Source organism: Canis lupus, chromosome 24 (genome assembly GCF_003254725.2).
Source record: "Canis lupus dingo isolate Sandy chromosome 24, ASM325472v2, whole genome shotgun sequence".
In the NCBI taxonomy this organism is placed as follows: Eukaryota; Metazoa; Chordata; class Mammalia; order Carnivora; family Canidae; genus Canis; species Canis lupus.
The window spans coordinates 47,136,565-47,163,676 of record NC_064266.1 but is presented as its reverse complement, the minus strand read 5'-3'; the positions used below and the strand labels follow the sequence as shown (position 1 = coordinate 47,163,676).

Genomic DNA, 27,112 nt, shown 5'->3' with positions numbered 1-27,112 from the left:
GGAGGGAGGTGGCCATAAGCCCTGGAGCCCGGGGCCCTGGGGCGGGGCGAGGCAGGGGTACCCAGCCCCCCAGCTCTGAGCTTCTAACTTCTGGCCTCGGCAGAAGCCCGCAGCCCCGTGGTCCCAGGAGAGGCACAGGGATGGGCTGTGGCCCCCAGGCTGGGCCAGGGCGCCCCAGGGCGGCGGCAGGATGCGGCATCAGGGCGGGGGTCCTGCACCCTGTGAACCTGGACTGCATGAAGGGGGAGCCCGGAGGGTTGGGGCCGGTCCCCAGGGACCCCAGCCCCAAGCAGGAGGTCTGGGCGCCCCCTCCTGCCGCCTCCGTCACACGGGGCTCTGCCAGCCGCACGCCACGGGCTCCACAAAGGGTTCACACACGCCCCGAGGGGCACGGGGGGGGGTCACCTGCAGGCCCGGGGGTCAGCCGGGGGCCGTCCCCACCACCAGCCTCTGTTCAGTTCAGGGTGAACATGGCCAGTCGGTGTCCTGAGGCCACGGCCGGGTGGGCCGGGCAGCTGCCCCGGGCTGAGCGGGGTCCCGGGGCTGGGCCACTCGCGTCCCCGCGGGGAGGCCACACGGGGGGAGGCCTGGCCCAGCTGCCCGCCCCGGGGAAGCCACTCGGCGCCCTCTTTGAAACGTAGCCCGTGTTGGTGATTCTCACTCAAACCCGGGTCAGAGCAGGGCCTGCCCCCCGGGCCCTCGGGGTGTCTGGGGGTCGGGGCCCACGCTGGGTGCCACGGGTCCGCTGGGCCCTACACGGGGTGGGGGCCGCCCGCTGGGCCAGCTGCTAACAGTCTTGTTGCTTCTGTTTAAAGGAAGGAGCCTCAGCCGGAGCCTTCGCCAAGGTCAGTGCCCGCTTGCCCCCCGCTGCCCCGGGGCGTTGCCGCGAGCAGAGCCGGTCCGTCCGTGTCTGTGCGCTGCGTGTCATCGGGGCCTGTGCGTGCCCGCGTGTGCACTGTGTGTCTGGAGCCCGCCGGCCGCGCCGTGGGCCCTACGTCCCTGTGTGCTCAGCGCCCCCCCCCCGGGGCCCGGTGGCAGGACGCGTCCGGGCACAGCCCCCCTCTCTGCCGGGTCCCCGCGGGGCAGAGCACGGCTGGCAGCCACGTGCCGCCTCCCCGTGTTCACGGCCGAGGGACCCCCGCCTCCTGTGCGTGTCGCGCGGGGTCCTCTGAGCCCGGGATGCCCCGAGCACCCGTCCCCAGGCCGCAGAGCGAGTCCAGCCCCCGACCTGGGGCCAGAGACCCCTGCCTGCCCTCCGTCCGCGCCCTTCGGGACCGTGGGCGACTCAGCCGGCCACCGCTGGTGGAGCCGCACTTAGGCTGGGCGCTGCCCCGTCCCCGTGCGGGTGGCCACGCTCCTGCGCCCCGAGCGCCTCGGCACGGACACCGGTGTCTGGAACCGAGCACGGTGGCCCTGCCTCCGGCCCGAACCAAGGCGACCGCCCCTCAGCGAGGCTGTGCGCTGGCGCGGGGCAGAGAGCTGGGCGCTCGCCGTCAGGGTGGAGAGGGAGACGCGTGCCCAGCTGGGCGGCCTGGGGGGTCCACGGGGCTGCCCCCGCGTCCTCGGCCCCCGCCGCGTGCCACACCCTGAGCCCGTCCGCCCGAGGCCCCCCGGCCGGATGCGGCGTCTTGTCCCCCTCCCCGCGACCCTCGTCTCAGCCTCTCTCTCTCTCTCTCTCTCCTGCCCTCCCCCCAATTTGGACACTCTTGCCTGCCCCCCCAAGTGCCTTTAATCTTGTCACTGCCCTTCTTGGGCCCCTTTCACGTCCGTCTGTCTTTGGGGAGGAGGTGGCTGACCCTGAAAGCAGGACTCCAGGTGAGGACACACGGGAGCCCCCCCGGGCTCTCCGGTACGTTCCGTGGCTCCCCTCCCTGCTTCCCGCTCTCCGCTCCTCTGTCTCCTCCCCGTGTGTCCGTGTGTCCCTGCCTGCCCGCGACCCAGTGGCTTCCCCGAGGGCCAGCCTGGCCCGGCCCTCCTCCTGGGGGACCCCGGGCTGAGGCCCTGCCCTGGGAGGCGCCCTGTCAGCTGGGAGGGCCCTGTTCAGCAGCCGGGGCGCGGGGCGTAGGCAGGAGACTTCTGGGGCCCGCGAGGTGGCGGGCAGGTCCCAGGGCTGCGGGGCTCGCGTCCCTGCCCGCGAGGCGCCTGGGCATCCAGCCCCTCGGGCCCCTCCTGGGCGGGAAGGCCAGGCCGCCGCCTGCCACCTGTAGGCCAGGATCCCGCCGGCACCCCCAGGTCAGGGCAGGTGGACGGGGTGGGCACCGGGACCCTCACTCAGCCGCCGTGACGCCCCTCCCGGTCCTGGCTCACCACGGGCGTGCGGGACCCACGGCGGCCGTGCTGCCGTCAGACCCAGGCCGTGTGTCCGGGTCGGGGTCGGGGCCGGGGGCAGGCCGCGGGGTCTCGGGCTGTGCTGCTCTGGGTGTGTCTCTGACCTGCCCTCTGCCCCATCCCGTTCTCACTGCCCCTCACCCCTGTGCCTGGGGGGGCCCTGTCCCCAGCCGCTTGCCCCTTGTCCGTGTGGGCCCCTCCTCGTCGAAGGCAGCAGCGTGCTGTGTCTGAGTGCCTGTGTGTCCCGTCTGGTCTTGGTGAGTGTCCGCGGGCACCTCTTCCCCCCGTGATCCCGGGGCCCCGGCCTTGCCCGCCCACCCGGGGTGTTGCCGTCTGGGGCGGCTCCCACAGCCGGGGAAGCTCTCCTTGGCTTCTGTGGGCAGGAAGACCCAGGACCAGCCCGGAGCCCGGAGCGGGGTGTCCGTGGGGCTCAGCCAGGCCTCAGGGTCGCTGTCGCGACAGGGGTGCGGCCCACGTGGGGCCTCCGTGCAGTTCGAGCGTCCTGGGCCCCGGTCCCCCAGAGGCGGGCGCGGGCGGGCGGGCGGGTGGTCCTGCCTCCGTGCGGCCGGGACACCCCCGGGCGGCTGGGCCTCGGGGCCCGTGTCTGCGCTGGGTGCTTGGGGGCTGGAGCAGAGACCATCTCCGCATCGTCCTCTGCCCAGACGGAGCCTCCAGGGCGTGGGGGCCGTGGGAGGCCGGGGGCCCCGGGGGGAGACGGCACCCGCGTCCCCATCCTCCGCTGCGGTGGGACGGCGGCTGACCTCGCCGTGTGCCTCGGGAGGGCGCATGTGCCCCCGGCTTGAGGGGCTCCTGGGGGAGCCAGAGCTGCTGGGTGCACAGGTCCTGGGGATACCAAGTCACAGGGACGCTTGTCCCCACGGGAGCGTGCTTGCCGATGCAGCCGGAGCCCGGGTCCCTCCTGGGGAGGACCCCGCAGGGAGGAAGGGCCCCTGGACGGGGGGTGGCCCAGCAGAGCGTATCCTTCCCACGTGGCCGCGGGGTTCGTGCGGGCGCCTCCCGTGCCGGTGCGTGGGGACGCTGGGCGCCGCTGCCCAGGGCTGGTGTCGTGAGCGGGGGTCGGCGGGTCTGCGTCCTCAGCCCACAGGAGACAGCGTGTCGGGGCCACAGGGCGACGGCGGGGGACGGCGGGAGGCCCCAGGAAGGCGGAAGGGTCTCGTGTGTTGTTTTCAGTTTTGCTCAGAAACGTGCGGAGGCCGCCGTCGGGGCTTCGGGCAGGTTCCCGGGGAGCGTGGGCCTCGCGCCCGCCCCAGATGAGCTCGCCTTGGGGGTCCGCGTCGCCCGGGGCCCGCGAGCCGCTGTCCTCGGCGTCCCTCCCGCTGAGGCCGCCGCCGCCTCCCGGGGGCACCGAGGCCTCGGATGGGCAGCTGGCGGCCTCGGCGCAGCCTCGGTGGTCGGTCTGTGACGCCAGAGTGCACGTGTTTCCTCCCCGAGATGTGTGCTTTCCGGAACCCTGTCCACCTAGAATAAGCCTTTGCAAAGTCTTGCCCATGTATTATTTTTTTGTTGGCATGAATATCGCAAAAAATAATACATCTTTAAAAAGACATGGCCCAAAACTCTGACTCTGGAAGGAAAAGGTATTTTTGGAGGAAAAAAAAACGGGATTTTTTTTTTTTTTTCTCCAAAAATAGGGCACTGTTTTCTTTTCCAGGCCGGCGGAAGACTTTCTGTGCAGCCCCCTCACTGCCGTTGCTCAGACCCAAGCGCTGCTGGCCGACCCTGAGCCCAGAGCTGCCTCAGGGTGGGCCTGCTTTGTGCCGCCCGCCCGCCCGGCCCCGGCCCCTCTGGTCGCGTCCCGTCTGCCGGTGCGCCCAGGACTAACTCTGCTCTCCTCATTTCCAGTAAAGGCAGACCGTGCAGAGAGTCCCTGTGTGGATGCTGCCCTGGACACTCTAGGTACCGCGGGGCGTGTCGCACGGACCGACCATTGCTGCACGGCTCTCCACCTCCCCTCCCGCTCCAAATACTCTGCTTATTAGAGGTTCTAGATGAGCGAGGGCGAGGCTGGCGCCCCCCGGCCCCCAGGCCCCAATTCTGATTGGCAGCTCGGCCTCCGCGGCCCCTTGCAGCGGAGCACCAGGCCCCCCGTGATTCCAAACGACCTCCCGGTGACGGTGACGGTGGTGGCAGCACCAACATCTCTTGTCCCCAAGCCAAACGATGCCCTGCTCCAAGCAGGAGGGGGGCCGGCCAGGGGCTTCTGGGGTCCTGTCGCTCTCCGCTGACCTTTCCTCTGGGGCTCGCCAATCTAGCACCTCTACTACGCACCCGAGGTCGGCCCCTCCGAACCGGCCGCCTCGCCCGCGGGAGGCAGCTCCGTCCTGTGTGTGCCGGGCTCCCCGTGGTCCTGACACACCAGACACGCCAGAAAGCCAGGGGCCCTCGGCTCCCCCTTCCCACCACAGGCCTGGTTTAGGGCGGACTGGAAACGGGACGGTGGAAAAGCCGTCCCCCCCACCCCGGCCCTTTGCACCGTGGGCTCCCTGTCCGCACCCTCACTCTCTCCGTCCACTGTCTGCTGTCGGGTGTGTGGAAGCGTCTGTCCTCTTGCTTGCTCTGGGCTCCCCCCCCGCCCCGTCTCCCTCCCGCCTGCCTCCCTCCCCGACCGGTGCAGCGTGTGGGCAGCTGCGCCCGCCTGTCCTGTGCATGTGGTTGCTGCAGGCCCCGGAGGCAGTGGGGCCGAGCGGCGGGCATGGGGGCTGTGCCGCAGGACCAGGGGCCCGGGGCAGCGGCATGCTTGGACACCTGCATCTGTGCATGCTCTGAGGCCCCGGAGAGGGGCTTGGAGGCTGCCTCCCCACACCCTGTCCGCGTTGCCTGTGTGTTCCTGGAGGTAGGCGCTTGGGGGAGGCTTGCGGCCCCAGGAGCGGAGGTTTCCGGCCCCGGCGGAAGCCGTCCTGCTTGTACAGAGCTTGTGTCCACGGTGCTTCCGGCCGCAGGCGGCCCCTTGGGCCAGGGGCTGTGGGCAGGCTGCTCGGGCACCGGAAGGGCCGCAGGTGCCCGTGGCCAGCCCAGGAGCCCAGGCCAAGCTCAGCCTTGCTGTGTGCAAATCCCATGAATGTCACTTCCCCCTTTGCACTTTTCCTGGGTGTCCGCGGTCCCGTGTAGGTGCGGCCCCCTCACCCTGAGCCGGGCAGACCCGGCTTGGCCACGTCCGTCCGGGCCTCCCAGTCGCCCCGTCCCCGTTTGCTGCGGGGAGGCAGGTGGGGAAGGAGGGGCTGGAGCTTGGCTTTGTGCCCCGGACGCCCCCGAACTCACTCCCCTGGTCCCGGCAACGCCAAAGCGCAGGCGCCAGGAAAGTGCCCCTGACACGCACGGGGCCTCGTCGAGGACTCTCCCCCCGAGCAGGTGGCCAGAGCCCCATCCTTCGTGTTTGTTTGCTTCTGTCCTTGGCTTGTGGGGTGAGGGCGGCCCTCCCTCGGGCCCCGCGGGGGCGGGAGATGCCCGGGCACCTGGATGCGGGGCAGGTCGGGGCGGCCGGGGCTGAGCGGCTGCGGGCCGAGCTGCGCGGGTTCAGGCATCCACACGGTGGCCTCCTCCCGGCCTGAGCATCCCCGGGGCTGGACGGCGAGGCCTCCCTGTGGCTCCGTCCTCGAGGCAGCTGCGTGGGGTCGGGCCCCGGGGTTTGGCGGGGCCATCGATTCCTCGCGTCTCCCGGGACCAGCTGTTGGTCTCCGTTGGGAGGGAGGTCATCCGTGCAGAGGGCGCCACGATGCCCGGACTTGGGCCACCCTGGGCTCCCACCCGCCCGTTCTTGGCCTTGCGCTGGGCACCACGGTTATGGGCTTGGAGCCCGTGTCCTGAGCAGGGGACGCCTGCCTCACCCCTGAGGCGGGTCCACACCCGAGGTCGACGTCCCGCTCCTGGGGGCACCTTTCTTTCCTTTCCCCTGTCCCGCGGGGACCTGTGAACTAGGGGACGGGTGATCTCAGCTGCCCGGGGGGGAGGGCGCGGGCCGGGACTGCCGTGTCCAGGCGGGGGTCCAGGCCACCGGCCACCTCTTGTCCGTGGCCAGTCATGTCTGCGCCGTCCGAGGGACCTGTCCCGGCCGTGGGTCCTGGTGGGGCCGGTGGAGGCGGCTGACCCGGGGGAGCCCCGGTGGGGCTGAGGGGTCAGCAGGTGATGGCAGCTTCTGGGGCAGCAGAGACCCCGCTTGGCCCGGGGTAGGCGCGTCACACGCCCCGGGGCAGTGCAAGGCCCGGCTCCTGCCTGTGGCTGGGTGTGAGCAGGGGCCTTGCCCTTCGACAGTGGAAACTGTCCAGTGGGAGGGAGCGCGTGGCCGCCTGGCCCCCGGGCCCCCCCTGCACCCGGACCACAGCGCCCCCGTCTCCCGGCTGCCGCCCGGGGGGTGCCGCTCCACCTTCACAGTTACGGGGAGACGCAGGGAGGGGGAGGCCGAGGGCCCTGCAGGGCTGCCCCTCCCCGTGGCCTCGTGCCCCAGGCAGCTGGCAGAGCAGGCGCATCCAGTCGGTCCCCAGATGCGTCCCGGGCGTGGGTGGAGGAGCCCGTGCTGGCCCCGATCCAGACCCTTCCTCCGGGTGGCTCCCGGGGCTTGGCTGGGGCCCAGTGGTCGGCCGCAGACCTCACCCCTGCAGGCCCCGGGGCAGGGGGCGGAGGGCAGGCCCGCGGGAGGTGCCGGGGAGGGAGTCTCGCCCGGGCAGGGTGGCCAGGGCTCTGGTGGCCTCCGGGGCACCAGGCGCGATGCGAGGGCCCCCCAGCGCCCCAGCCGGTGGAGCACCCGCCGTCCCACCCAGGAGTAGGCGTGTGCTGCGAGCGGACGGTGGGGTGAGCGTTCTTGCCAGGGTGACCTCTCTCGCTGTCTCTCTGTGTGTGTCCGCCCGCCTGTCGGTCCTCGTGGAAGCAGCCAGAAGGTCAGTTTGAAAGACCGTGTCTTCTCCAGCCCCCGCGGCGTGGCGGCCAAGGGGAAGGGGTCCCCGCAGGCCCAGAGCGTCCGGCGCTCCCCCAGTGCCGACCAGAGTCTGGAGGACAGCCCGAGCAAGGTGCCCAAGAGCTGGAGCTTCGGGGACCGCAGCCGGGCGCGCCAGGCCTTCCGGATCAAGGGCGCCGCGTCCCGACAGAACTCGGAAGGTAGGTCAGGCTCTGCCTCCCGCCGTCCGGCGGCCCCGGTGCCAGCAGGGGCCCGGCCGCCTCTTTGAGCAGCGACCCCCCTTTGCCCTTTCTTCTTTTTGAGGCGAATTCACGTAACATAAAAACTGGCCACTTGAAAGTGAGCGGGTCAGTGGCGGCGCGTTCGCGGCGTGTGCAGACGCCGCCCGTCCCGTTCCAGAGCGTTCCATGCCCCAGCGGAGGCCAGTGCCGGGAGCGGCCGCCCCCAGCCCCCGTCTGTCTGGGGACCTCACGGGGGAGTCACGCCCTGTGTGTGCCCGTTTCTGGGGCTTCCGCGCCGACGCCCGTCTGTGGCCCGATCCCATCCCCTGGTCTCCTGGGGCCGAAGCCCGTGTTTCCGCACGTTCATCCGCTTTGCAGCCGGCGGGTGAACGTGTCCCTCGCCTCCGGCCTGGGACAGGGGCTGGGCGTCCAGGGCACCGGGTGGGCTCCGCGGCCCCGCAGGACCAGGCCCCTCTGTCCCTGGCACGGCTCGTCCCCCCACGGGCTGTGTCTCCTTCCACCCAGAAGCAAGCCTCCCCGGGGAGGACGTCGCAGAGGACAATAAGAGCTGTAACTGCGAGTTTGTGACGGAAGATCTGACCCCAGGCCTCAAAGTCAGCATCCGGGCCGTGTGGTGAGGGACTCAGGGTCCGGGGCGAGGGGCCTCCCGGGTCCAGAAGGGCTGGCGTCTGCCATCCCTGGGGGCGGGTCCTTGGGGGCTGGCGTGAGGGCCGGTGCTCCGGGAGCCACTCACACCCCGTGGCTCCTGGGGCCCCTCCCTTCACGTGTGGGATGGGGTGGGGGACAGGGTGGGGGATGCGGTGGGGATAGGATGGGGGACAGGGGAGATGGGGTGGGGACATGGCGGGGGACGTGGGGCTCCCGGGAGGATGGGAGTCTGTGTGCACCCGGGCCCGGGAGTGGCCTGTGCCCTTGGCACATGCTCTGGGAGATGCCGGGGTGGGGGGCAGGGGCCGCCCAGGGCTCACAGCGGTGCACCCCCCCCCCAGTGTGATGCGGTTCTTGGTGTCCAAGCGGAAGTTCAAGGAGAGCCTGCGGCCGTACGACGTGATGGACGTGATTGAGCAGTACTCGGCGGGCCACCTGGACATGCTGTCCCGCATCAAGAACCTGCAGTCCAGGCAAGAGCCCCTCCCCGCCTGCCCAGCCCCGGGCACGGAGGCCGCGTCCTTCTGGGCCAAGGCCCCGTGGCGCGGTGGGGTGGCGACCCTCAGGCCAGCCCGGGGTGGGCGCGGTGTGCGGGTGCCCGTGCTGCCCCCAGAGGCGGGCCGTGCACGGGGCTTCGTGCACATGGTGGGCGGCTGCCCCCCGGCCACTCTGGCCCTCCGTGGACATCCTGCCGTGTCCTCGTGTGGTCTGTTCGTTCTAATATTTCTGTTGTCTCTCCCTCCTCGGCCTCCTGCCCCCGCTACGGGGGGCAAGCGTGTAGGTGTGTGTGCATTCACATGCATGCATGTGTGCACATGTAATGTGTGAATGCACACGCGTGTGTGCACGTGTATGGGTATCTGTGGTCACACGCACGGGTGCATGTGTGTGCACACATGTGTATGTGCACGTGGGCCGGCGTGCGTGCCTGTGCATACACATGTTATGCATGTGTGTGGTGTGTGCACGTGCCTCTGTGTGTGCTGTGCCGTGTGTGCATGTATGTGTGAACCCGTGCACACTCGTGCGCGTGTGTTGGGGATGAAGCCGCAGGGTCCGTGAGCCCCGTCAGGGAGCAGCCACCCTACGCGGGAGCAGAGGGGCCCGTCCACCCCCGCCTCATGGGGCACTCGCCCAGCAGGACGCGAGGCTGGAGTGCATGTGCGAGGCGCGGCGACGGCAGGGCACACGCTGACGCTTGCTCACTCCAGGACGTACCCGCACACCTACGTACAGGGACACACACACACCCAACACACACGTCCACTCCCGTGTGCACACACGGCACCGTGCTCTCAGCCTTGTGCCCACATACGTGCATTCTCCACGTCTGTGACACACATGCAGCCCAGATACACACGTGCTCACAGGCGTGCAGCCTCCGCCACACACAAGGGTGTGTGCACACGTGTCCATGTGTCTATAGGGAGCCCGTGCGCCTGTTGCGGGCCTCTCCCGGGGTCCCACACCCCTGCCCGCCGGGGCTTCCTCCCCTGCCCGGGGTCCCGCAGACTGGGATGCTGCGGCGTGTGTGCCCCGGAAGCCGGGGCGCTGGCTTCCAGCAGGTCAGGACGGCCGGGGGCAATCCTGGGGCCCGCCCAGCTCCCCCCGCCCCGCGGGACTGAAGGCCTCGTCCCGGGTCAGTGCGCCCCAGCTTGGGTTTGCCGTCCTCGCCTGGACCCTGGGGAGGGTCTCTCTGGCCTGGAGCTGCCCCCATTGGGTGGGGAGCCAGGGTGACCCCGCCGTCCTCACGGGCTAAGGCTAGGGAGCCAGGTGCTCACCGTCCTCCCCAGAGCATCAGCTAGACCTGTGCCGTGTGTGTGCAAAGGTGTGTGCGGTGGTGCACGTGCAATGTAGGTGAGTGTGCGTGCGTGTGCGGACCGAGTGCAGCCTGTGTGCACGACACGTGCCGTGTGGTGTGCGTGTGCGCTCACGTGTGCAAGGCGCAGATGTGTGGGAGAGCAGAGCGGTGTCTGGCCACCGGGCCGGCCCCGCGTCTCGCCGAGGCTGAGTCCGTCACCAGGCCCCTCCGTCCCCAACCTTCCCCTTCCCTCCCTTTGTGTCCGGAAAACCGCGCACGCGGCGGCGCCCAGGAGCAGGCGGAGTGGCGCTGCTGTCCCGGCCGCGTGCTCCGTCCTCCCCTGCGCCCGTTCGGAGTCCCCCCCCCCCACTCCCCTTCCGTGCGCTTCACGATGCATTTGCTGGTGTCTCTTTTCTTGTTCACTCGCCAGGATAGATATGATTGTGGGCCCCCCACCCCCTTCAACTCCCCGGCACAAGAAGTACCCCACCAAAGGACCCACGGCCCCTCCGAGAGAGTCACCCCAGTATTCACCTAGGTCAGGATGCCAACCGCGCCCGCCTTGTGTCTGTGGAATGGCCGGCCCCCTTCGCCCCAGGCCACATGACGGCAGCACCTGCCCGGCACCTCCCGACGGGACAGAGCAGCGTCAGGGGGAAGGCCGTGCCCCGTGGGCCCCGGGCGGGCTGCGCGGGGACATCCCCAGGGACGTCTGCCTGGGGTGCTTCCCGGGCGGACGCAGAGGGACACGACCGCAGGGGCAGCTGCGTTCAGAACCTCGGGGTCCTTGGCCGCGGCGGGGCTGACCTCGGCTGCTCCGTGGACCTGAGCGGGTCCTGCTGCTTTTCTTGCCTTTGAGTGCTGGTGAAGAACAAATAAGAGGTGCCCCCCGGGCACCCGGCAGCGAGCGAGGCCCCAGGGATGCCCCAGACCTTTGGAGCTTTATTCCCAGCCCTCGGGGTTAGCGGCAGGGGCGAGGGCGAGGGCGCGCTGGGTGGCGAGTCAGCAGAAGCAAACTTCGGAGGCTTCCCGCCTCCCTGGGACGATTCAGACGATGGGGGCGACCTGTCCCCCGTGGGCAGGTCCGGTCAGCTGGGGAGAGGGAGCCCCCGGGACAGGGAGGAGGACGAGGGACCCAAGAGCATCGAGAGGCCGCCAGGGATGCCGGCAGCTGGGCCAGCTGGCTGGGGACGGGCCGGTGTGCCTGAGCCCTCCCCGCGTGCCAGGACTTCTGCACGCCGGACATCTCAACCCACGGGCTCTGCCGTGAGAAAGGAGTCCCCGGAGGAGCAGGCCGGCCCAGGAGGCTCGGGCAGTCTGCGGCTCCGCGACGTGCAGCCCGTCCGTGGGCACTGCCGCGGGGGCAGGGGTCGGGTCCCGCAGCCTGCAGAGCCCCCCCGCAGCCAGAGGCCACACTGAGCCACGGCGGAGGGCGGGAGGACAGCGTGGGCTCCGGGGGCCAGACCTGACCCCAGCCTCGGGCCTAGGGCGGGGATGGCACAGGCCCCCGCCAGCGGCAGCTCCAGGCTCCCCGTGGGACCGGCCAGGCAGGTGACCCGTCATGTGGCAGGGGCGAAGGCGCTGAGCACCCATGCCTGGACTGTGTGGACACTCGGAAACACCAGAGAACCCTTCTCCCTCTCCATCCTCCACCGGCGTCTGCTTGGAGCCCGAGGGTCCCCGCTGCCCCCAGCCGCTCCCGGTCCTTGGTGCATGAGTCCAGCATGCAGCTCCTCGAGCATGAGGCTGTAGCGTGGCTGACGCGGGAGCCCCTCTTCTGCTTCACGCAGCAGCCAGAACAGTCCCCTGAGCCCTGCTCTCCGCCAGAGGCAGACGGGCGGCCCGTGGGTGAGGAAGGAAGCCGAGACGGGGCCCCGGCCAGCTCCCAGGGCGCTTGCCAGGGGTGCCCCCCAGGACTCGAGTGTGCTCGGGGCTCGGGGCTCCTGGCCGGACGCAGGCGGGCGCTCCTTGGCCTCAGCCCGGGGGAAGTGCCGCGTGCCCGGCAGGTGTGGCCTGGCTGCCCCAGCGGCTTGCAGGCCGTCGGGGTCCCTGCTTCTGAGTGAGCCCCCCACGTCCCTGTGGGTCTCCGGCTCGGGTGCCAGGAGCCCACACACAACCGTGGCCCCTTCCGAGCCCGTCGGTGGCCCTTCCTGTTCAGCGGGGGGCCGTGCCGTGTCCCCCTCCCAGGTAGAAACCTCCTTTGCCTCTTGTTGCCATTTGTGACCGTGGCCTCCTCTGAGATGAGCTCGGCTGCGTCCCGCATCCCGCACACGCGTCGGCACGGGCACACGCGCACACGCGCACACACTAGACCCCCTGTCTGCCCCCTCTGGTGTGCGTGGCGGTTTCCTGTGTCGGTCTGTGCCCCTCCCCGTCCGGTCTGCATGGAGCCGTGGCCCTCATCATCTGCTTCCGTTCCTGCCGCACACGTGGAATCTGCCCCCCAGACCCCAGTAGGGGGGACCCAGTGGCACATTGTTTAGGAGTAAAGCTCAGGGCTGGGGGCCGGGCGCGGGGGCCGGGAGCTGAGGGGCGAGCGACCCCAGGCCCCTCCACTTTACTCCTTGCTGATGTGCCATCTGCTGGAGTGGGACGGGTGGGGAGCAGGCCCCCGGGTGCAGAGAGCAGGGCGACACCAGGTGCCCCGCGTCCACCTGTCCTGGCACCCCGCTGCCCCCCCCCGTCGTGCCCCCCCTGTCGGCTCTGGGATCAGCCTGGAGCCCGGGTCTGGGGGGCCGTGGCCCGGCCCAGGAGGAGAGGGCTTGGGCCCTGCCGCACCCACCCCAACTCATGCCGGGGGGTGGGTGTCTTCCCGGCAGAGTGGACCAGATCGTGGGGCGCGGCCCAGCCCTAACGGACAAGGACCGCACCAAGGGCCCAGCTGAGGCGGAGCTGCCCGAGGACCCCAGCATGATGGGCCGGCTGGGGAAGGTGGAGAAGCAGGTAGGGGGGCTGGGGCGGCCCACCCGCTGGTCCTCAGGCTCCGGGGGGGCCTCCGTGTGTCCTCAGGGGTCGGGCACAAGACCCCCGACCCGGGGCTGCACCCGGGAGCCCAGGAGGGACCTGGCTGTTCCTCCAGCCGGAGGGCTCGCCCGCAGGGGTGGAGCCACGTGGACAAAAGGTGGCCCAGAGGCCTGGGGCCAGGGGTGAGGCTCCTGCCTCTGTACCTCTGTGGGGCCAGCCTGCAGTCCCTGCACTCTGGGGGGCAGCCTGGGCCCCCCCACCTCCCAGGTCCCCTTACCTCCCGGGTCCCCCCCACCTCCTGGGAGCAGCCCGGGTCCCCCCACCTCCTGGCCCCCCACCTCCCGGGTCCCCCCCCCCAGGTCCCCCCACCTCCCAGGTCCCCCCACCTCCCGGCCTCCCGACCTCCTGGGAGCAGCCCGGGTCCCCCTCACCTCCCAGGTCCCCCCATCTCCCGGCCCCTCGACCTCCTGGGAGCAGCAGACCTGGTCCAGCAAGTCCCCTTGCAGGTCTTGTCCATGGAGAAGAAGCTGGATTTCCTGGTGAACATCTACATGCAGCGCATGGGCATCCCCCCCACGGAAACCGAGGCCTACTTTGGGGCCAAGGACCCGGAGCCGGCGCCGCCGTACCACAGCCCCGAGGACAGCCGGGAGCACGGGGACAGGAACGGTTGCATCATCAAGCTCATCCGCTCCAGTTCCGGGGGCCAGAAGAACTTCTCGGCACCCCCCGCCGGGCCCCCGGCCCAGTGCCCGCCCTCCACCTCGTGGCAGCAGCAGTGCCACCCCCGCCAGGGCCACGGCACCTCGCCCGTGGGGGACCCCGGCTCGCTGGTGCGGATCCCGCCCCCGCCCGCCCACGAGCGGTCGCTGTCTGCCTACGGCGGGGGCCACCGGGCGAGCACGGAGTTCCTGAGGCCCGAGGGTGCCCTGCGGGACAGCGACACGTCCATCTCCATCCCGTCCGTGGACCACGAGGAGCTGGAGCGCTCCTTCAGCGGCTTCAGCATCTCCCAGTCCAAGGAGAACCTGGACGCGCTCAACAGCTGCTACGCGGCCGTCGCGCCCTGCGCCAAAGTCAGGCCCTACATCGCGGAGGGCGAGTCGGACACGGACTCGGACCTGTGCACCCCGTGCGGGCCCCCGCCGCGCTCCGCCACTGGGGAGGGCCCTTTCGGCGACGTGGGCTGGGCCGGGCCCCGGAAGTGAGGGTGCCCGCCGGCCTCTCCCTGACTCTTGGCCTCCAGGTTTGCAGATGGGACTCGGGGCCCTTTCCTCGGAGGGACACGGTGGGGGGCCTGTGCGGCGGCGGCCGGGCGGGGGCTCCCCGGCTCCCGCCCCGAAGGCTGACGAGAGCTTTTTCACCAAGGGGCAGCCGGGCCGGCCGGGCCCGCTCTGAACCGTTGGCCGGGGTGTGAGCAGGGGTGACGGCCGAGAACAGGCCGGGAGGAGGAGGGAGGAGGACGGAGGAGGACGGAGGAGGACGGAGGAGGAGGGAGGAGGAGGCGCGGGGCTGGGCCAGGGCTGGGCGGGGGGCAGCGAGGAGCAGGAGCGGCGGCTCCGGGGCCCGTGGCGGTGGCTGCGGGGCAGACGGCTGGCCTCTCGGGCGAGGCCAGGTTTCGTCCCCGTGTCCCTGCCCTGGCCACCCAGAGAGCTGCCGGTCCGCACCTTCCCCCCGCAGCCCGGGGTCGGAGCCAGTCCCCGGCCGGGGCGCTGGCCTTGGGGGTGAGGCCTCGGGACCTCGCGGCCTTGGCTCGTAGGGGGGGCCTGTGCCATAGCTCCTGGGAGGGGTCCCGGGAGGCTGTGCCCTCTGCTCCCCGCCGGCTGGTCCCAGCCGCCAGGCCACAGACACCCGTGTGCGGGGAGCGTGCTGGGAGGTTGGGGGCACCGCTGGGGCCGGGCGCTGCTCAGGGAGCGGGGGCCAGGCGGGTTGTGGTGACCAGATTCCGCGCTGCCCCTCAGTGGGGGCCCTGCCTCGAGGCCCCTCGCCGACGCCGTGACGGGATGTAGAGGGGTCCCAGAGGAGCCCCTCCAGGGTCGCTGGGTGCCCCCTGCGGACTCGAAGCAGCTCTGTCCTGTAGGAAGCCTCTCTGGTCGCCGCTGGGGCTGACCGCCCGCCCCTGCTGCCCCAGGCCGGTCCCTTGCTGTGACTTCCTGGCTCCTAGGGAGTCACAGCCTCGCATCCGCCTGGGCCTCAGGGAGCAGGAACCCGTCTGTCCCCTGTGTGGCCTGTGGCCCCGGGGACGGCAGCTCTGGACTCTCCCCTCCGGGTCCTTGGCCGTCGGGGTGTGGGGGCATCTGCGGTTGGAGCCCCCAGCCTGGGCACCGGGCGCCCTCTGAGGCAGGGACCAAGTGTGCACTGGGCTACGGGGCAACATCCGCCACACGCTGGGTCCTGGGAGAGCCCGCGGCGACTTGGATGCGAAGTGGTCAGTGAGAGTGTGTCGGTCCCTGACGGGGCTTGGGAAGCAGCGTGCGAGGCCCGGTGCCTGGGCATGCGGTCCTGGTGCCCGGAGGTGTTTGGGGGGCGCTGTTGGGCAGGCAGGGGCCGCAGCTGCAGGCTCTGGGCCTGCCCCCCTTCTAGGACGGCCCGCGTCCAGCCGTGGGCTCCTCCTTGCCTGATGGGCCCCCAGAGGCTGGGCCGGGCCTGTGCTGCCCGAGGGCGGTGCCCGGTCGGAGGCCCCGGGCTCGGAGTGGGAAACCGCTGCTCCCGGCCCCGCAGGGGACGCCCCGTTCCCAGCCTTGGGGAGCAGGCGTGGAAGTCCGTGGCCACGTGGCCTGGGCGGGAGGCTCTCTGGGGCACCCTGGCCGTCCTCACGACGGTGCATGTCCTTCCTGGAGGTGGAGCTGGGCCTCGGGCCTCACCCCCATCCTGGGGAACCTGGGCTGCGGGGCCCCAGGAGGGCATGCGCGGGAGGCCCCTAGCCGAGCACGGCCACACCGGTCACCAGCTCTGGCCAGCCACGCCACCAGCAGCTGTCCCCAGAGAAAGCCGGCTGTCCTGTCCCCACACCCCCTATGCTGTGGGTCCCTGTCCCCGGAGCTGCTGAGCCACCACCAGGAGGGCCCCCCAGGCTGCAGCAGGAGGAACGGGGACCCACGTCCCCAGGGAGGACATGAGGTCTGCACGTGTCTCTGACCCCTTGGAAGGGGGAGGGCGTGTCTCTGGAGGCTGGTTTAGGGGAATGCTCTGGGGAGAGGGTGTCGTCGCTTGGGGTCCTCCGACCCTGGTCTGAGCCGTGTGCGTCCCCCGCAGCACCGCGTGTGGCCCGGGGCTCCAGGAGGAGGCTGGTGCTTGCACAAGGAGACCGTGCGCCTTGTTGGGCGTGTGTGACGGCGTGCGGCTCAGGGCCGTGCCACCCTGGGCAGAAGGCTGAGGCTAGAGGGTGCACCGCGCGAGCCCACACTCCCCGGCTCACAGTGCCGCTTGTACGCGTGCAGCACGCACTCACCAGGCACATCCGCTTGCACGCACTCACACACGTATGCACAGTGCCCTCTCACACACGCTCGCCCCCGTGCACACGCACTGCGCCTCCCACCCTCTGTGTGATCTCCGCGGGTCCGCCCCCTTGAAGCCCTGAGGAACTCACAGCTTCGTGTGACAGATGGCACCATGGCTGGGTCCCGGCTGTCCCAGGCTCTTGGGCTGCACCCGCAGAGGGGCCCGGGCCCGCCCAGGGTCCACGTGCCTCCCATCAGCGGGCCCGGCCACCGTCCGGAGCCTCCGGTCGACAGGACGCCGCCACACGGCTCGGGCTGGGCCGGGCAGGTCCTCTGGCTCCTCGGCCACGTGACTCGGGAGCCGCGGCCCCCCCAGGCCTCCTGCAGGATGCGGGGCCCCGGCCTGCCACCTGTCCCCTCCTCGGGGCCGCACGCTGCCAGGGCTGCTCCGTAGAGGCCTGTCTGGGTAGAGCAGGGAGTCGGGACCCGGCCTGTGGCCACCCCGCGCCCCCGGGCCCCCGCCAGCCAGGCGGGCCGGCGTTTCCAACGGGCTGATGCGGTTTACCCGACCTCCTCCTCGCACTAGGCTGGAGCCCCCGGTGGTCGCGGATTCGAACGTTAACAGGAGACCAGGGGGGAGCATCCCTCTGCCGCCCCGCATTCGGGGGGACGTCCCACAAAGCAGGTGCCCCCGCCTGCGCTGAGTGTGGATGCAGCTCGGCCCCGAGACGTTTCTAGATGCTTCCTGGAGCCCAGAGGCGTGCAGGGCCCTGGGAGGCCTTTGTAGAAATGCTGACGTTTGTATCTATTTCGTATTCACCCCAATTGTAAATACTGTACAGAGCAGCGGGCGCAGCCTTTGCCCTGGTGTCACGCTGCCAGGCCAGAGTGACAACCAGGTCCCACCCTCCGACGTCACCAGCCCTGGGAACCCGCGTGGAGTGCGCAGGGACGGCTGCACAGCCACGGGGGGCTTGGGGGCAGCTCGCGCCCCCCGGGTGCGGAGTCCCGAGCAGCAGGTGCGGCCCCGTGACCCCGGTGCCCCTGGAGTCAGACGCTCCCGCCCCTGACGACGCTGTCCTGAGTGGTCCTTGGCTGCCTGGGCGGCAGCGGCGTGGACACACCTGCCCTCTGTGACCCCGGAGCGGATCTTCAGGCCTCCTGCTTGGATGTACCGATGCTGGGTGAGGGGCAGCAGGGCTGCGCGGGGCCCACAGGAAGGAGCCGCCCACCCCTGGCGCCAGGGCACCCTGCGTGGCTGTCCCAGGCCAGCGGCCTTCTGTGCTCCTGCCCCCCTGGGCTCGCTCCCCTGGGCCCGGCCCTGCACTGAGCAGGCTCAATGGCCCCGGGGGCTTCCGGGAGGGCTGGCGTGGGGGGGCTGCCCGTCTCTTCCCTCCAAGGCACCGGGCATCCGGCGGCCCAGGCCAGGCCCCCGGGGAGCGCCGGGAGCGCGCATGGGTGGGGGCCACGGAGGGCGGGACGCGCCGCCTTGCTGGGTGGGGGCGAGGGCAGACCCCCAGAGGTGCTGGGCACAGGCTTCGCACGCGGGCGCGGCGCTCCCTGGGGCTTGGAGGACAGCTGCTGGCGGAGGGCGCCGGGGCCCCTGGGCGGGCGGCCGAGCGGGGAGGGGCCTGGGTCCGCGGCTGCCCCCCCCCCCCCCGCGCCGCTCTGGCCCTTTCACGCTGTCGTTGCCTTAAAGCACGTGACGGACACTCCCCGAGGTCGCCCACGCCCCGCGCCTGCCCCGCCCGCCCAGGACCCCCGCCTCGCCCGCGGGACCCGCTCGGGACGGACGGATGGATGGAGGGACGCAGCGCAGGCGGCGGCCCGGTCCCCATGCGGCCCCGCCCGGCCCGCCCGCCCGTCGCGCTGTCGCGGGCGCCGCCTGCAGCCCCCTCGCGCCGTTGCCTTGGCTGTCTGCACTTTGTTCATGCTCCAAAGAATACTTCATAATATGCCTTCAGTACTGACGTACTCCCGGGCCGCGCGTGCCCCGCGCCGCAGCCGCCGGGCCTTTCTGTTGTCGTGAATGTGTCACCGCCGCACACTCGACCCTCGACTCGCGCATTGTCCGTTTTCTAGGGATAGACGCCCAGGGAAAGAACTCTAGTTTTCTACGGACCAGCCGAGATGCTAACTTGCTCAACTCACCGTCAGGTTGACACTTGTATTCGAGAACGGGGCCCCGCCCGGGTTTGCCCAGGGGCTTCGGGGGTGGAATCGGGCAGCAGGGACGCATGTGGAAGGTTCTGGAAAGTTCTACTGCCACGGGGACCTGTTTGGATGCCCAGTGGACCTGTGCACTTAGTAAAACACAGTGATTCAACCTGCACGCGGTGTGGCCTCGTTCCTGCTGTTCGCCGTCCTGGGCTCCCCGGGTCCTCTGCTGCCCCGACGAAGGACCGCACCCTGGTGGCCCCAAGCAGCAGGAGGCCGTGCTCGCTCCCCCGGGGCCGGGGCCCGTCGGTCCGTCCCTCAGCAGCCGCGGGCGTCCGGGGAGGGGCCTCTGGCCGGGGCTGCTGACCCCCGGGCCTCCCAGCGGCGCAGAGGGGCCCAGTGCTGGGCGCGGGGCACACAGTGTCCCGCTGGCACCCGCCGGGGGCCCCGTGGCCCTCGGCCCCCCGAGCGTGCCGGAGGCCGGGAGGTCGGGGTGGACACGGCCCGCGGTGTCCGGGTGAGGCCGGCGCAGTCGGGTGTGGGAGGCCGGGCCGGCTCAGTCCGCGTGGCCTGGGGCTCAGCAGCTCACGGGCACCGAGGGGCAGCGCCCCGGCCTGGACGGGGGCCCACACTCGCCCCCTCAGCGAGGCTCGAGGCTCACGGTCCCCTCGGTCCCCTCGCAGGCTTGGCCACCAGCCAACGGCCTTTGTGACCCAACACTTCTGGAAAGTTCTGGGCTGCGGTGCGGGGTTTGGAGGATCTGACCCGGCTCCGGGTGCAGCCTGGGGTGGGCGGGCTGCCGGCCCTCACCGAGGTCCCCTCTGTGCTGACGAGGGCCCCGGTGTCCCTGCGTCCCTGCAGCTCCGGGGCCTGGCGCTGCCCCTCACCCGCCGCCCCCCTACGGTCCCCTCTGACCCCCGCCCAGGCCGCAGGGGAAGGTCGTTCCTGCAGGCGTTTGGTGGTTTCGGGCTGGTTGCTGAGAAATTTGCCTCAGTTTCCCTAGGGTTGTCACCTAGGGTTCGGGTCAGCTTGGCTGTGGCTCGGAGACACCCTGTGGAGCCATGACTGCCGCAGAGCCGACTCGTTCGCGTGGCCTGGAGTCCGGAGGGAGCCTGTCGGGATTTCCTGCGCCCTGGGCCTGCCGAGCCGGGGCCCCCACCCTCCTCAGTTCTCTGCTCCCCATGACTTGCTCCCAAAGGGGCTGCTGGAGTCCAGCTGTTCCATCTTCGTTCCAGCCAAGGACAGGGGTGAAGGGGGGCGGGCTGGGCCCCGGGCCCTGGAGATCCAGGCTTGGGAGACACACGCACACACGCAGCTCCCGCTCCCGCCCACCCGCCGGCGCAGTCGTGGTCCGTATGGAGGATCAGAAGCCAGTCATCGCGTGGACGCCGTGTTGGCCCCACAGGACACCGGCTGCCAGGCCGCGGGACGGGTGGGGCGGGGAAGGCGGGTTCCAGGTCCCTCGGCGCCCGGCCCATTCGGCCCCGTGCCCCTGCGTGTCTCTGTACACCCCCCTCCCCACGTGCCCCAGGGCAGGAAACCAGGGACAGCTTGGGGCGCCGGAGTGGAACCGCCCGGCTGAGCTGCCCCCTGGGGTCCCCGCCACGGGTGCCCTGGCGTCAGAGCACGTGCTCCTTGCCCACATCCAGGTGGGAGTGCATCCTGCTGCCTCCGGGGCCCTGGGGTCACCGTGTGGGGGCAGGTGGGGCAGGTGGCAGGGCTGGGCCTGGGATGCGAGCAGAGGGGCACCGACAGGAGCACCAGCGGTCAGTGCCTCACGCACTGCCTGCCCCTCCTGCCCTGGACGACCTCACGGGGACCTGAGACGACCTTGGGGCGACGTCGGCATTCCCGTGTGGCTGGCGAGGTTTCCAGGACGTCTGATGCCCCTAAACCCAACACACACCATCCCGCGTGACCCCAAGTCCACGGGGGCTCCACCACCAGAGGGCCCAGAGTGTCTGAGGGTGTCGTCCCTGGGGGTGGGGCGACCCAGGGGGGTCACGAGGCCTGCAAGAGGGTCAGCGGGGCCGTGGTCAGTGGGGGGACGGGATGTGGTGCAGATGGACACGGGGGGTGCTGGCTCCAGGGGGGCTGCTGGGGGAATGCCAGCTCCTGTGCGTGCCAGTCCCCTGCCCCCTGCCCCCTGTCCCCTGCCCCTGCTCCTGCCCCCTGCCTCCTGCCCCTGCTCCCTCTCCCTGTCCCCTGCCCCTGCTCCTGCCCCCTGCCTCCTGCCCCTGCTCCCTCTCCCTGTCCCCTGCCCCTGCTCCTGCCCCCTGCCTCCTGCCCCCAGCCCCCTGCCCCCTGCCTCCTGCCCCTGCTCCTGCCCCTGCCTCCTGCCCTTGCCTCCTGCCCCTGCTCCTGCCCCCTGCCTCCTGCCCCTGCTCCTGCCCCTGCCTCCTGCCCCTGCCCCCTGCCTCCTGCCCCTGCTCCCTCTCCCTGCCCCTGCCTCCTGCCTCCTGCCTCCTGCCCCTGCCTCCTGCCCCTGCCCCCAGCCCCCTGCCCCCTGCCCCTGCCCCCAGCCCCCTGCCCCCTGCCTCCACTCCTGCCCCCTGCCCCTGCTCCTGCCCCCTGCCTCCTGCGTCCTGCCCCTGCCTCCTGCCCCTGCCCCTGCTCCTGCCCCCTGCCTCCTGCCCCTGCTCCTTCTCCCTGCCCCTGCCTCCTGCCTCCTGCCCCTGCCTCCTGCCTCCTGCCCCTGCCCCCTGCCCCTGCCCCTGCCCCCAGCCCCCTGCCCCCTGCCTCCACTCCTGCCCCCTGCCTCCTGCCCCTGCCCCTGCTCCTGCCCCCTGCCCCTGCTCCCTCTCCCTGCCCCTGCCTCCTGCCCCTGCCCCCAGCCCCCTGCCCCCTGCCCCCGCTCCTGCCCCCTGCCCCTGCTCCTGCCCCCTGCCTCCTGCGTCCTGCCCCTGCCTCCTGCCTCCTGCCCCCTGCCCCCTGCCCCCTGCCCCTGCTCCTGCCCCCTGCCTCCTGCCCCTGCTCCCTCTCCCTGCCCCTGCCTCCTGCCTCCTGCCTCCTGCCCCTGCCTCCTGCCCCTGCCCCCAGCCCCCTGCCCCCTGCCCCCGCTCCTGCCCCCTGCCCCTGCTCCTGCCCCCTGCCTCCTGCGTCCTGCCCCTGCCTCCTGCCTCCTGCCCCCTGCCCCCTGCCCCCTGCCCCTGCTCCTGCCCCCTGCCTCCTGCCCCTGCTCCCTCTCCCTGCCCCTGCCTCCTGCCTCCTGCCTCCTGCCCCTGCCTCCTGCCCCTGCCCCCAGCCCCCTGCCCCCTGCCCTTGCTCCTGCCCCCTGCCCCTGCTCCTGCCCCCTGCCTCCTGCGTCCTGCCCCTGCCTCCTGCCTCCTGCCCCTGCCCCCTGCCCCCTGCCCCTGCTCCTGCCCCTGCCCCTTGGACACCCCCTGTCACCTTCCTGGGCCTGGAGCCGCCGTGTCCAGAAGCCACTAGGTGGCAGCGCTCACATGGAGGTCGGCCTCCCGCGGAGCCAGAGCCAGGCTGAGGTGCTCAGGGCTGACCCTGCAGCTTCCCACTGGGATTCTAGAACCTTCACCCCCTACAGAGTGAGGGAGGTTAGAGGTCAGACTCGGTAAGCCTCGAAATAAGGCTCGGAGCTCCTGGACGAGGGGTTATTGGGGCCTCTCCCACCTGTGCTCGCGCACACACGTGCATGTGTACGTGTGTGTGAGTGCGTGTGCTCGTGTATGCGGGCCTGTGTGAGTACGTGTGTGCGTGTGAGTCCTTATGCTCGTGTGCATGGTGTGTGTGCGCGTGAATTCGTGTGCGTGTGTGCTCGCACGAGCGTGGGCCACGGGAGGCAGGAGCCGGGACCCCGTGAAGCAGCCCACAGGAGGGGGCCCCGGGGAGGCTGGGTGGTCACAGGCCGGGTCAGGGGCCCTGGTGGCTGCAGCTGAGCCGTGACCCTGGAGCCTGCGACCCAGGGACACGTGACTCCAGAGCCTGGGCCCAGAAGAGGCACCGACCCCGGCTTGCCCTGGCCTCTGCTGACCTGCGCAGAGTGAACCTGAGGTCACACGGTCACCTCTGAAGCTTCCAGAACAGCCCCCTCTGACCTGATGCCCCACAGCAGGAGCCGGTGGGGGCACAGCAGGAGCCGGTGGGGGCCCAGGGAGGACCCGAGGCCAGAGGCGGCAGGTGGGGCCCAGAGCCCAGGGTCTCCTGCAGCCCCCGCAGGGCCTGTTTGGGGGGGGCGGCCGCCAGGCCAGCGGGAGTCTCAGGCAGGACAGAGGGCGGAGGGCCCGGTGCCGCCCAGGGAAACACCCGTTGGTGCCTCGGCCGCACGCGGGAGGCCGCGGAGCACGTGGGCGCAGGCGCCGACCCCGCTGGGTCCCGGGCTGTCCCGCATCCCTCGGCGGCCCGCCCCCCCCCCGCCCCCGGGCCCCGGCGCTCCTGCTCCTTCCGCGGCTCCCTGCTGCCGTCGGGGCTGCCAAGTCCCTGCGCTGCCCGCCCGCCCCCCGCCCAAACCCTCCCAGGCCTGCCGGCCGCCCCCTCCCACCCCTGCCCTGCCCCAGGGTCCCTCCCTCGTCCGGACCTGCGTCCTGTGGTGACAGGCGGCCCCTCATTCTTCTCGGGGGGCTCCCCGTCCTGGGCCCGAGGTCCCAAAGGTCCCTGAGCTCGTCCTGGCCCGGCCCGAGCCCCCGGCAGCACCGAGGGCGGGATGCGGGCCCCGCGGGGCCTCAGGAATCAACCCAGCCATCGTCTGGTTTTCTAAGATGCAAAAAAGTAATTGTTTCAAGTTAAACACGGACTGGTTTTAGCTGCGGACGTTGGCCTTTGCTTCTGCGTCCGCCGAGGGAGGAGCGACGCTCGACGCTGGCCCGGGCGTGGGGCTCCCCACACGTCCCTGCGGGGGCGGCCAAGGGCGCCTCCAGGCGAGGGCGACCCCGGGGACCGCCCAGGCCGGCAGCCCGCTGGAGGGGGTGCGCGGCCAGGGAGGCGGCCGGGACGAGGCCCGTGACCGGCCCCCACGCCCGCAGCCGGCACGTGGGAGGCTCCGGGACCTGCGGGCGCCGTCCGTCCCCCTGCCCAGATGTCAGCCCTGCAGCCCCGTCCCTGCTGGTCCCTCGGCCTCTGTGGCCCTGCACAGTGCGCTGTCCTAGGCGGGTTTGCGCACCCATCATGGCTGCATCGTGGCCACTCGGTCCCCCACGCGCTCCTCAGCACGGAGCCCACAGCCGTGCCCAGAACCTCTCGGCTCCCCCCGGCCCTGGCCCCTCCTGCGTCCTAGACGGGAGATCTCCGGTGATGCAGCCGGGGGTGTCCCGGGCGGCTGGTGGTCCACTGATACCTCCAGTCTTTGCCTCGTGACCCAGCTTGGAGTCTAGCGCAGTGAATTCGGGTCTCGGGTTGGCAACTCTGGTCAGATGGCGCGTTGTCCCCGGCAGCCTCTGTCCTCTGGGTGTGGCCTCGGCCCGAGTCCCCCCGACATCCAGAGCTGCTACTTTCACTGCCCGCTCGGCTCGACATTTGCTTGGAACTGGTTTGTGTTCACCTCCTGCCGGCTGCTGGCACAGGCCCTGGGGCGCCGACCCCGCGGGCAGGCCCGGAGCCGTGGGGCCACCTCCACCGAGACCTCAGCACGGGCCGCCCACCCTGCCCAGGGCAGCCTCCTCCAGGAAGGCCTCCCGCTGGGCCCCGACAGCAGGTGAGGCCTGACCGCGCCCCGCTCCGTGGTGCCCGCCCCCAGCGTCCGGGGCTCAGGGCTCCCGCTCTCCAGCTGTGCATCCGCTGGCCCTGCCTGGGTGCTGTGCGTGCAGCGGGCGCAGACCGGGTGCCTGCCCGCCCCCCTCGTGCTGAGCGCCAGTGGGAGCTGGAAGCGGAGCCGTGGGGGCCCCCACACCTGCGCTCGCAGATTTGCTCGGTGGGGACCCTCCCGCAGCCTTGCCCCCGACCCCAGGCCTCTGACGGGGTGGCCAGCGGGGAGGGAGGGGCCGCTCAGGACAGAGGCCCAGGCCAGGCTGCACAGCGGGGCCGAGGGGTGTCCTGCTCCCCAGCACCCTCTCCCCCAGGAGGAGCCCCCACCCCCCGGGGGGACCTGGATCCCAGGCGAGCTGCCTGGGGAGGGGGTGGCAGGGCCCACAGGCACCGACGGCAGCCCTGAGGGTGCGGGTGGGATGGGGCTCCGGATCCAGCCAGCGCAGGTGGGGGTCCTGCTGGGGGCCCAGGTAACCCAGCGCCTGCCTTGGGGGCCCAGAGCCCCCCCGCAGTGGATCCGCAGAGGCCTCGGTGCCTCGCAGTCTCCCAGCACGGCCCAGGAGGCCCGGATGGGGGGGTGCGTTCCTCCTTCTGCACCTGGAACACCTGCCTTCCGCACTGGCCGAGGGGCACCTGCTCTGGGTGCAGGGCTGGGGCACAGGTGGGCCCCCCGGGTACGGGGTCCACGCCCAGAGGGGACAGGGGCTCCCGCCCATCGGGCATCGGCCTGGACACTGCAGACGCTGTCTCCCTGGGATCTGCGCGGCTGGGGGCCCCGCTCAGCCCCCTGCTCCCGGCCCCGCCCAAGCACGGCTCGACGCAGGTGAGGAGCGAGACGTGTTCACGCAGCCGTGATCCCGTCGGCGGTGCTCGCCCAAGGCCGCAGCGCCCGCTCTGCCGGCAGAGGGGACGCCGCTCGCCCAGGGACGCGGCCGGGTCGGGTGGCTCGAGGCCCCGCGTGCTCCCTGCACTCGCACCCCTAACCCTGCACCCGCGGATGGCGGACGCGGCGGGAGCCGTGGGCCCGAATCTGCACCCCCGCTTCTCCGTGGATGGTCCCAGCATGAAACGTGGGTTTGTAAGTTAAAAACACCAAATAAATCTTCAGTCATCTCACGGCCGAGGAGGGAAAACAGACCAGAAGGACCAGGCCCACGAGGCCGCCAGCGCCTCAGAGGACCGCGACCACCCCCCCACCCCACCCCACCCCCCGCCCCGGGACCGGGCCAGGCCCGGCGCCCCCTCCAGGCCTCAGTCCTTGCTGCTGCGGGTGGTCGCCTCCCGGAGGGGAAGGGGCTGCGGGACGAGGGCGGGACTCGTCACATTCGGGCAGCAGGAAATGATCTGGTAAATATTTGATGTGCCTCTTAAAATACCTGGGCTGAGGGCAGCCGGGGCGGGGGGAGTCAGCGGTTTAGCGCCGCCTTCGGCCCAGGGCATGGTCCTGGAGACCCGGGATCGAGTCCCGCGTCGGGCTCCCTGCATGGAGCCTGCTTCTCCCTCTGCCTGTGTCTCTGCCTCTCTCTCTGTGTCTCTCATGAATAAATAAATAAAAATATTTTTAAAAACTATCTGGGCTGAGAGAGGCCTTGGCCAGTGTGGGGGGGGGCGGGCAGCTGGGGCCTCAGAGGGGGTGCCTGGGGCTGCAGGACCCTCCCTTGAGAGGAGAGAGAGAAGGGGGCCGGGGAGGAGAGGCCAGGCCTGGGGGGGCTCCAGCAGCAGAACAATGGGGTGTCTGGGGCCCAGAGCCCTCGCTGTGGAGACTGCCTGCTCTGGGGGCAGGATGGCCGATGGGGATTCTTGGTCCCCCTGCCCCCCAGGGCCAGCAGGGCAGTGCTGCCCTGCTCCTGTGGGGAGGACCTGAGCTGGGGGTATCCTGGAGCCACGGGGGGCCCTGGGGTCACGGGGCGGGGGGACCCTGGAGCTAGCAGGGGGCCCTGGGGCCACGAGGGGGAGGAGCCTGGAGCCACGGGGGCCTGGAGCCAGCAGAGGCGGGGGCATGTGCTGCGTCAGGGCCGCCCACCAGCAGCCTGGGCTGGGATCCCGGAGCTTCTGCATCTGCCTTTTCCCTGAGGCCGAGTGTTCAGCGCCTGGAGATGAGGCCCATCTTCCTCCGGTACTTGGACCCGGCTCCTCCTTCCAGCTTGAGCCAAACCAGCAGCGGAGGGCGGACACGACACAGCGCACCCCTTGGAGAGCGGGGAACCCGTGGGAGGTTCCCAGGTCAGCCCCGAAGCCCCACCGCCCCCCCTCAGAAGAGCCGCATCCCACCCTGGCCTTACAGGGAAAAAGGGTCCCTTCCCTCCCTTCCCGGCTCCCCAGGTGCAAAAACAGGAAGGAAGGCGGGGGGCGGGCGGTAAGGAAGAAGGAAGACGGCGCGTGTGGCAGGTGCCACTGGGGTGGGGGCGGAGCGGAGGCTGGGACAGCCTGGCCGTGGGCAGCAGGGCCAGCTGCTTGCTCACTGTCTCTCCGGGGGGAACGTCACGTGCAGATCACCGAAGGCCGGACGCTCCGACGCCCGGGCTCACAAACAGACGCGCACTCGTTCCTTCTTTGACAAATGTCAAGGGTCACTAGAGAAATGACGCTGACCCGACCCCAAGATTCAAATGAGTTTGCACTTTGCTCAGGGTGACCCAGGAATATGACAGGCCACATCCAGCTGCCCACCCGTCCGTCTGCTCCTGCCTTAACCTCCCTCAGGCGACTGCAGGGGCCCTCGGGAGGGAACCCGCCCCGCGGCCATAGCGAGCGTACCCCAGCTGCCCCCTCACGACAGTGGGGCTGAGTATAGAGTAAGTGGACTGGTCAGGACGGGAGGGGCCGTGCAGGGGTGACCCGACCGTCTGCCCTGTCCCGGCCCCACAGGCAGCTGGGCCCTGTCCCCCGAGGCCCCCCGTGACCCGCCCCTGCCCTCTCTGCCCTC

At 71.2% G+C, this 27,112-nt stretch overlaps 1 protein-coding gene across 18 annotated transcripts in view; it reads left to right on the top strand.

The window, feature by feature from the left end:
* Positions 1-18,667, top strand: part of KCNQ2 (potassium voltage-gated channel subfamily Q member 2) — a 45,269-nt gene extending 26,602 nt beyond the window's left edge. For 2 of the 18 annotated variants that reach the window (XM_025470677.3, XM_025470674.3), the window contains 9 exons: positions 816-845; positions 4,001-4,090; positions 4,192-4,245; positions 7,211-7,437; positions 7,984-8,092; positions 8,469-8,600; positions 10,359-10,466; positions 12,748-12,871; positions 13,399-18,667. In XM_025470677.3, coding sequence (XP_025326462.1) covers positions 816-845; positions 4,001-4,090; positions 4,192-4,245; positions 7,211-7,437; positions 7,984-8,092; positions 8,469-8,600; positions 10,359-10,466; positions 12,748-12,871; positions 13,399-14,100 — 1,576 coding nt within the window. In that variant the 3' untranslated portion in view covers positions 14,101-18,667. The remainder of the gene's footprint in view (positions 1-815; positions 846-4,000; positions 4,091-4,191; positions 4,246-7,210; positions 7,438-7,983; positions 8,093-8,468; positions 8,601-10,358; positions 10,467-12,747; positions 12,872-13,398) is intronic. The other 16 variants (XM_025470682.3, XM_025470678.3, XM_025470685.3 and 13 more) reach the window with 11 other exon arrangements.
* The last annotated feature ends 8,445 nt before the right edge of the window (positions 18,668-27,112 follow it).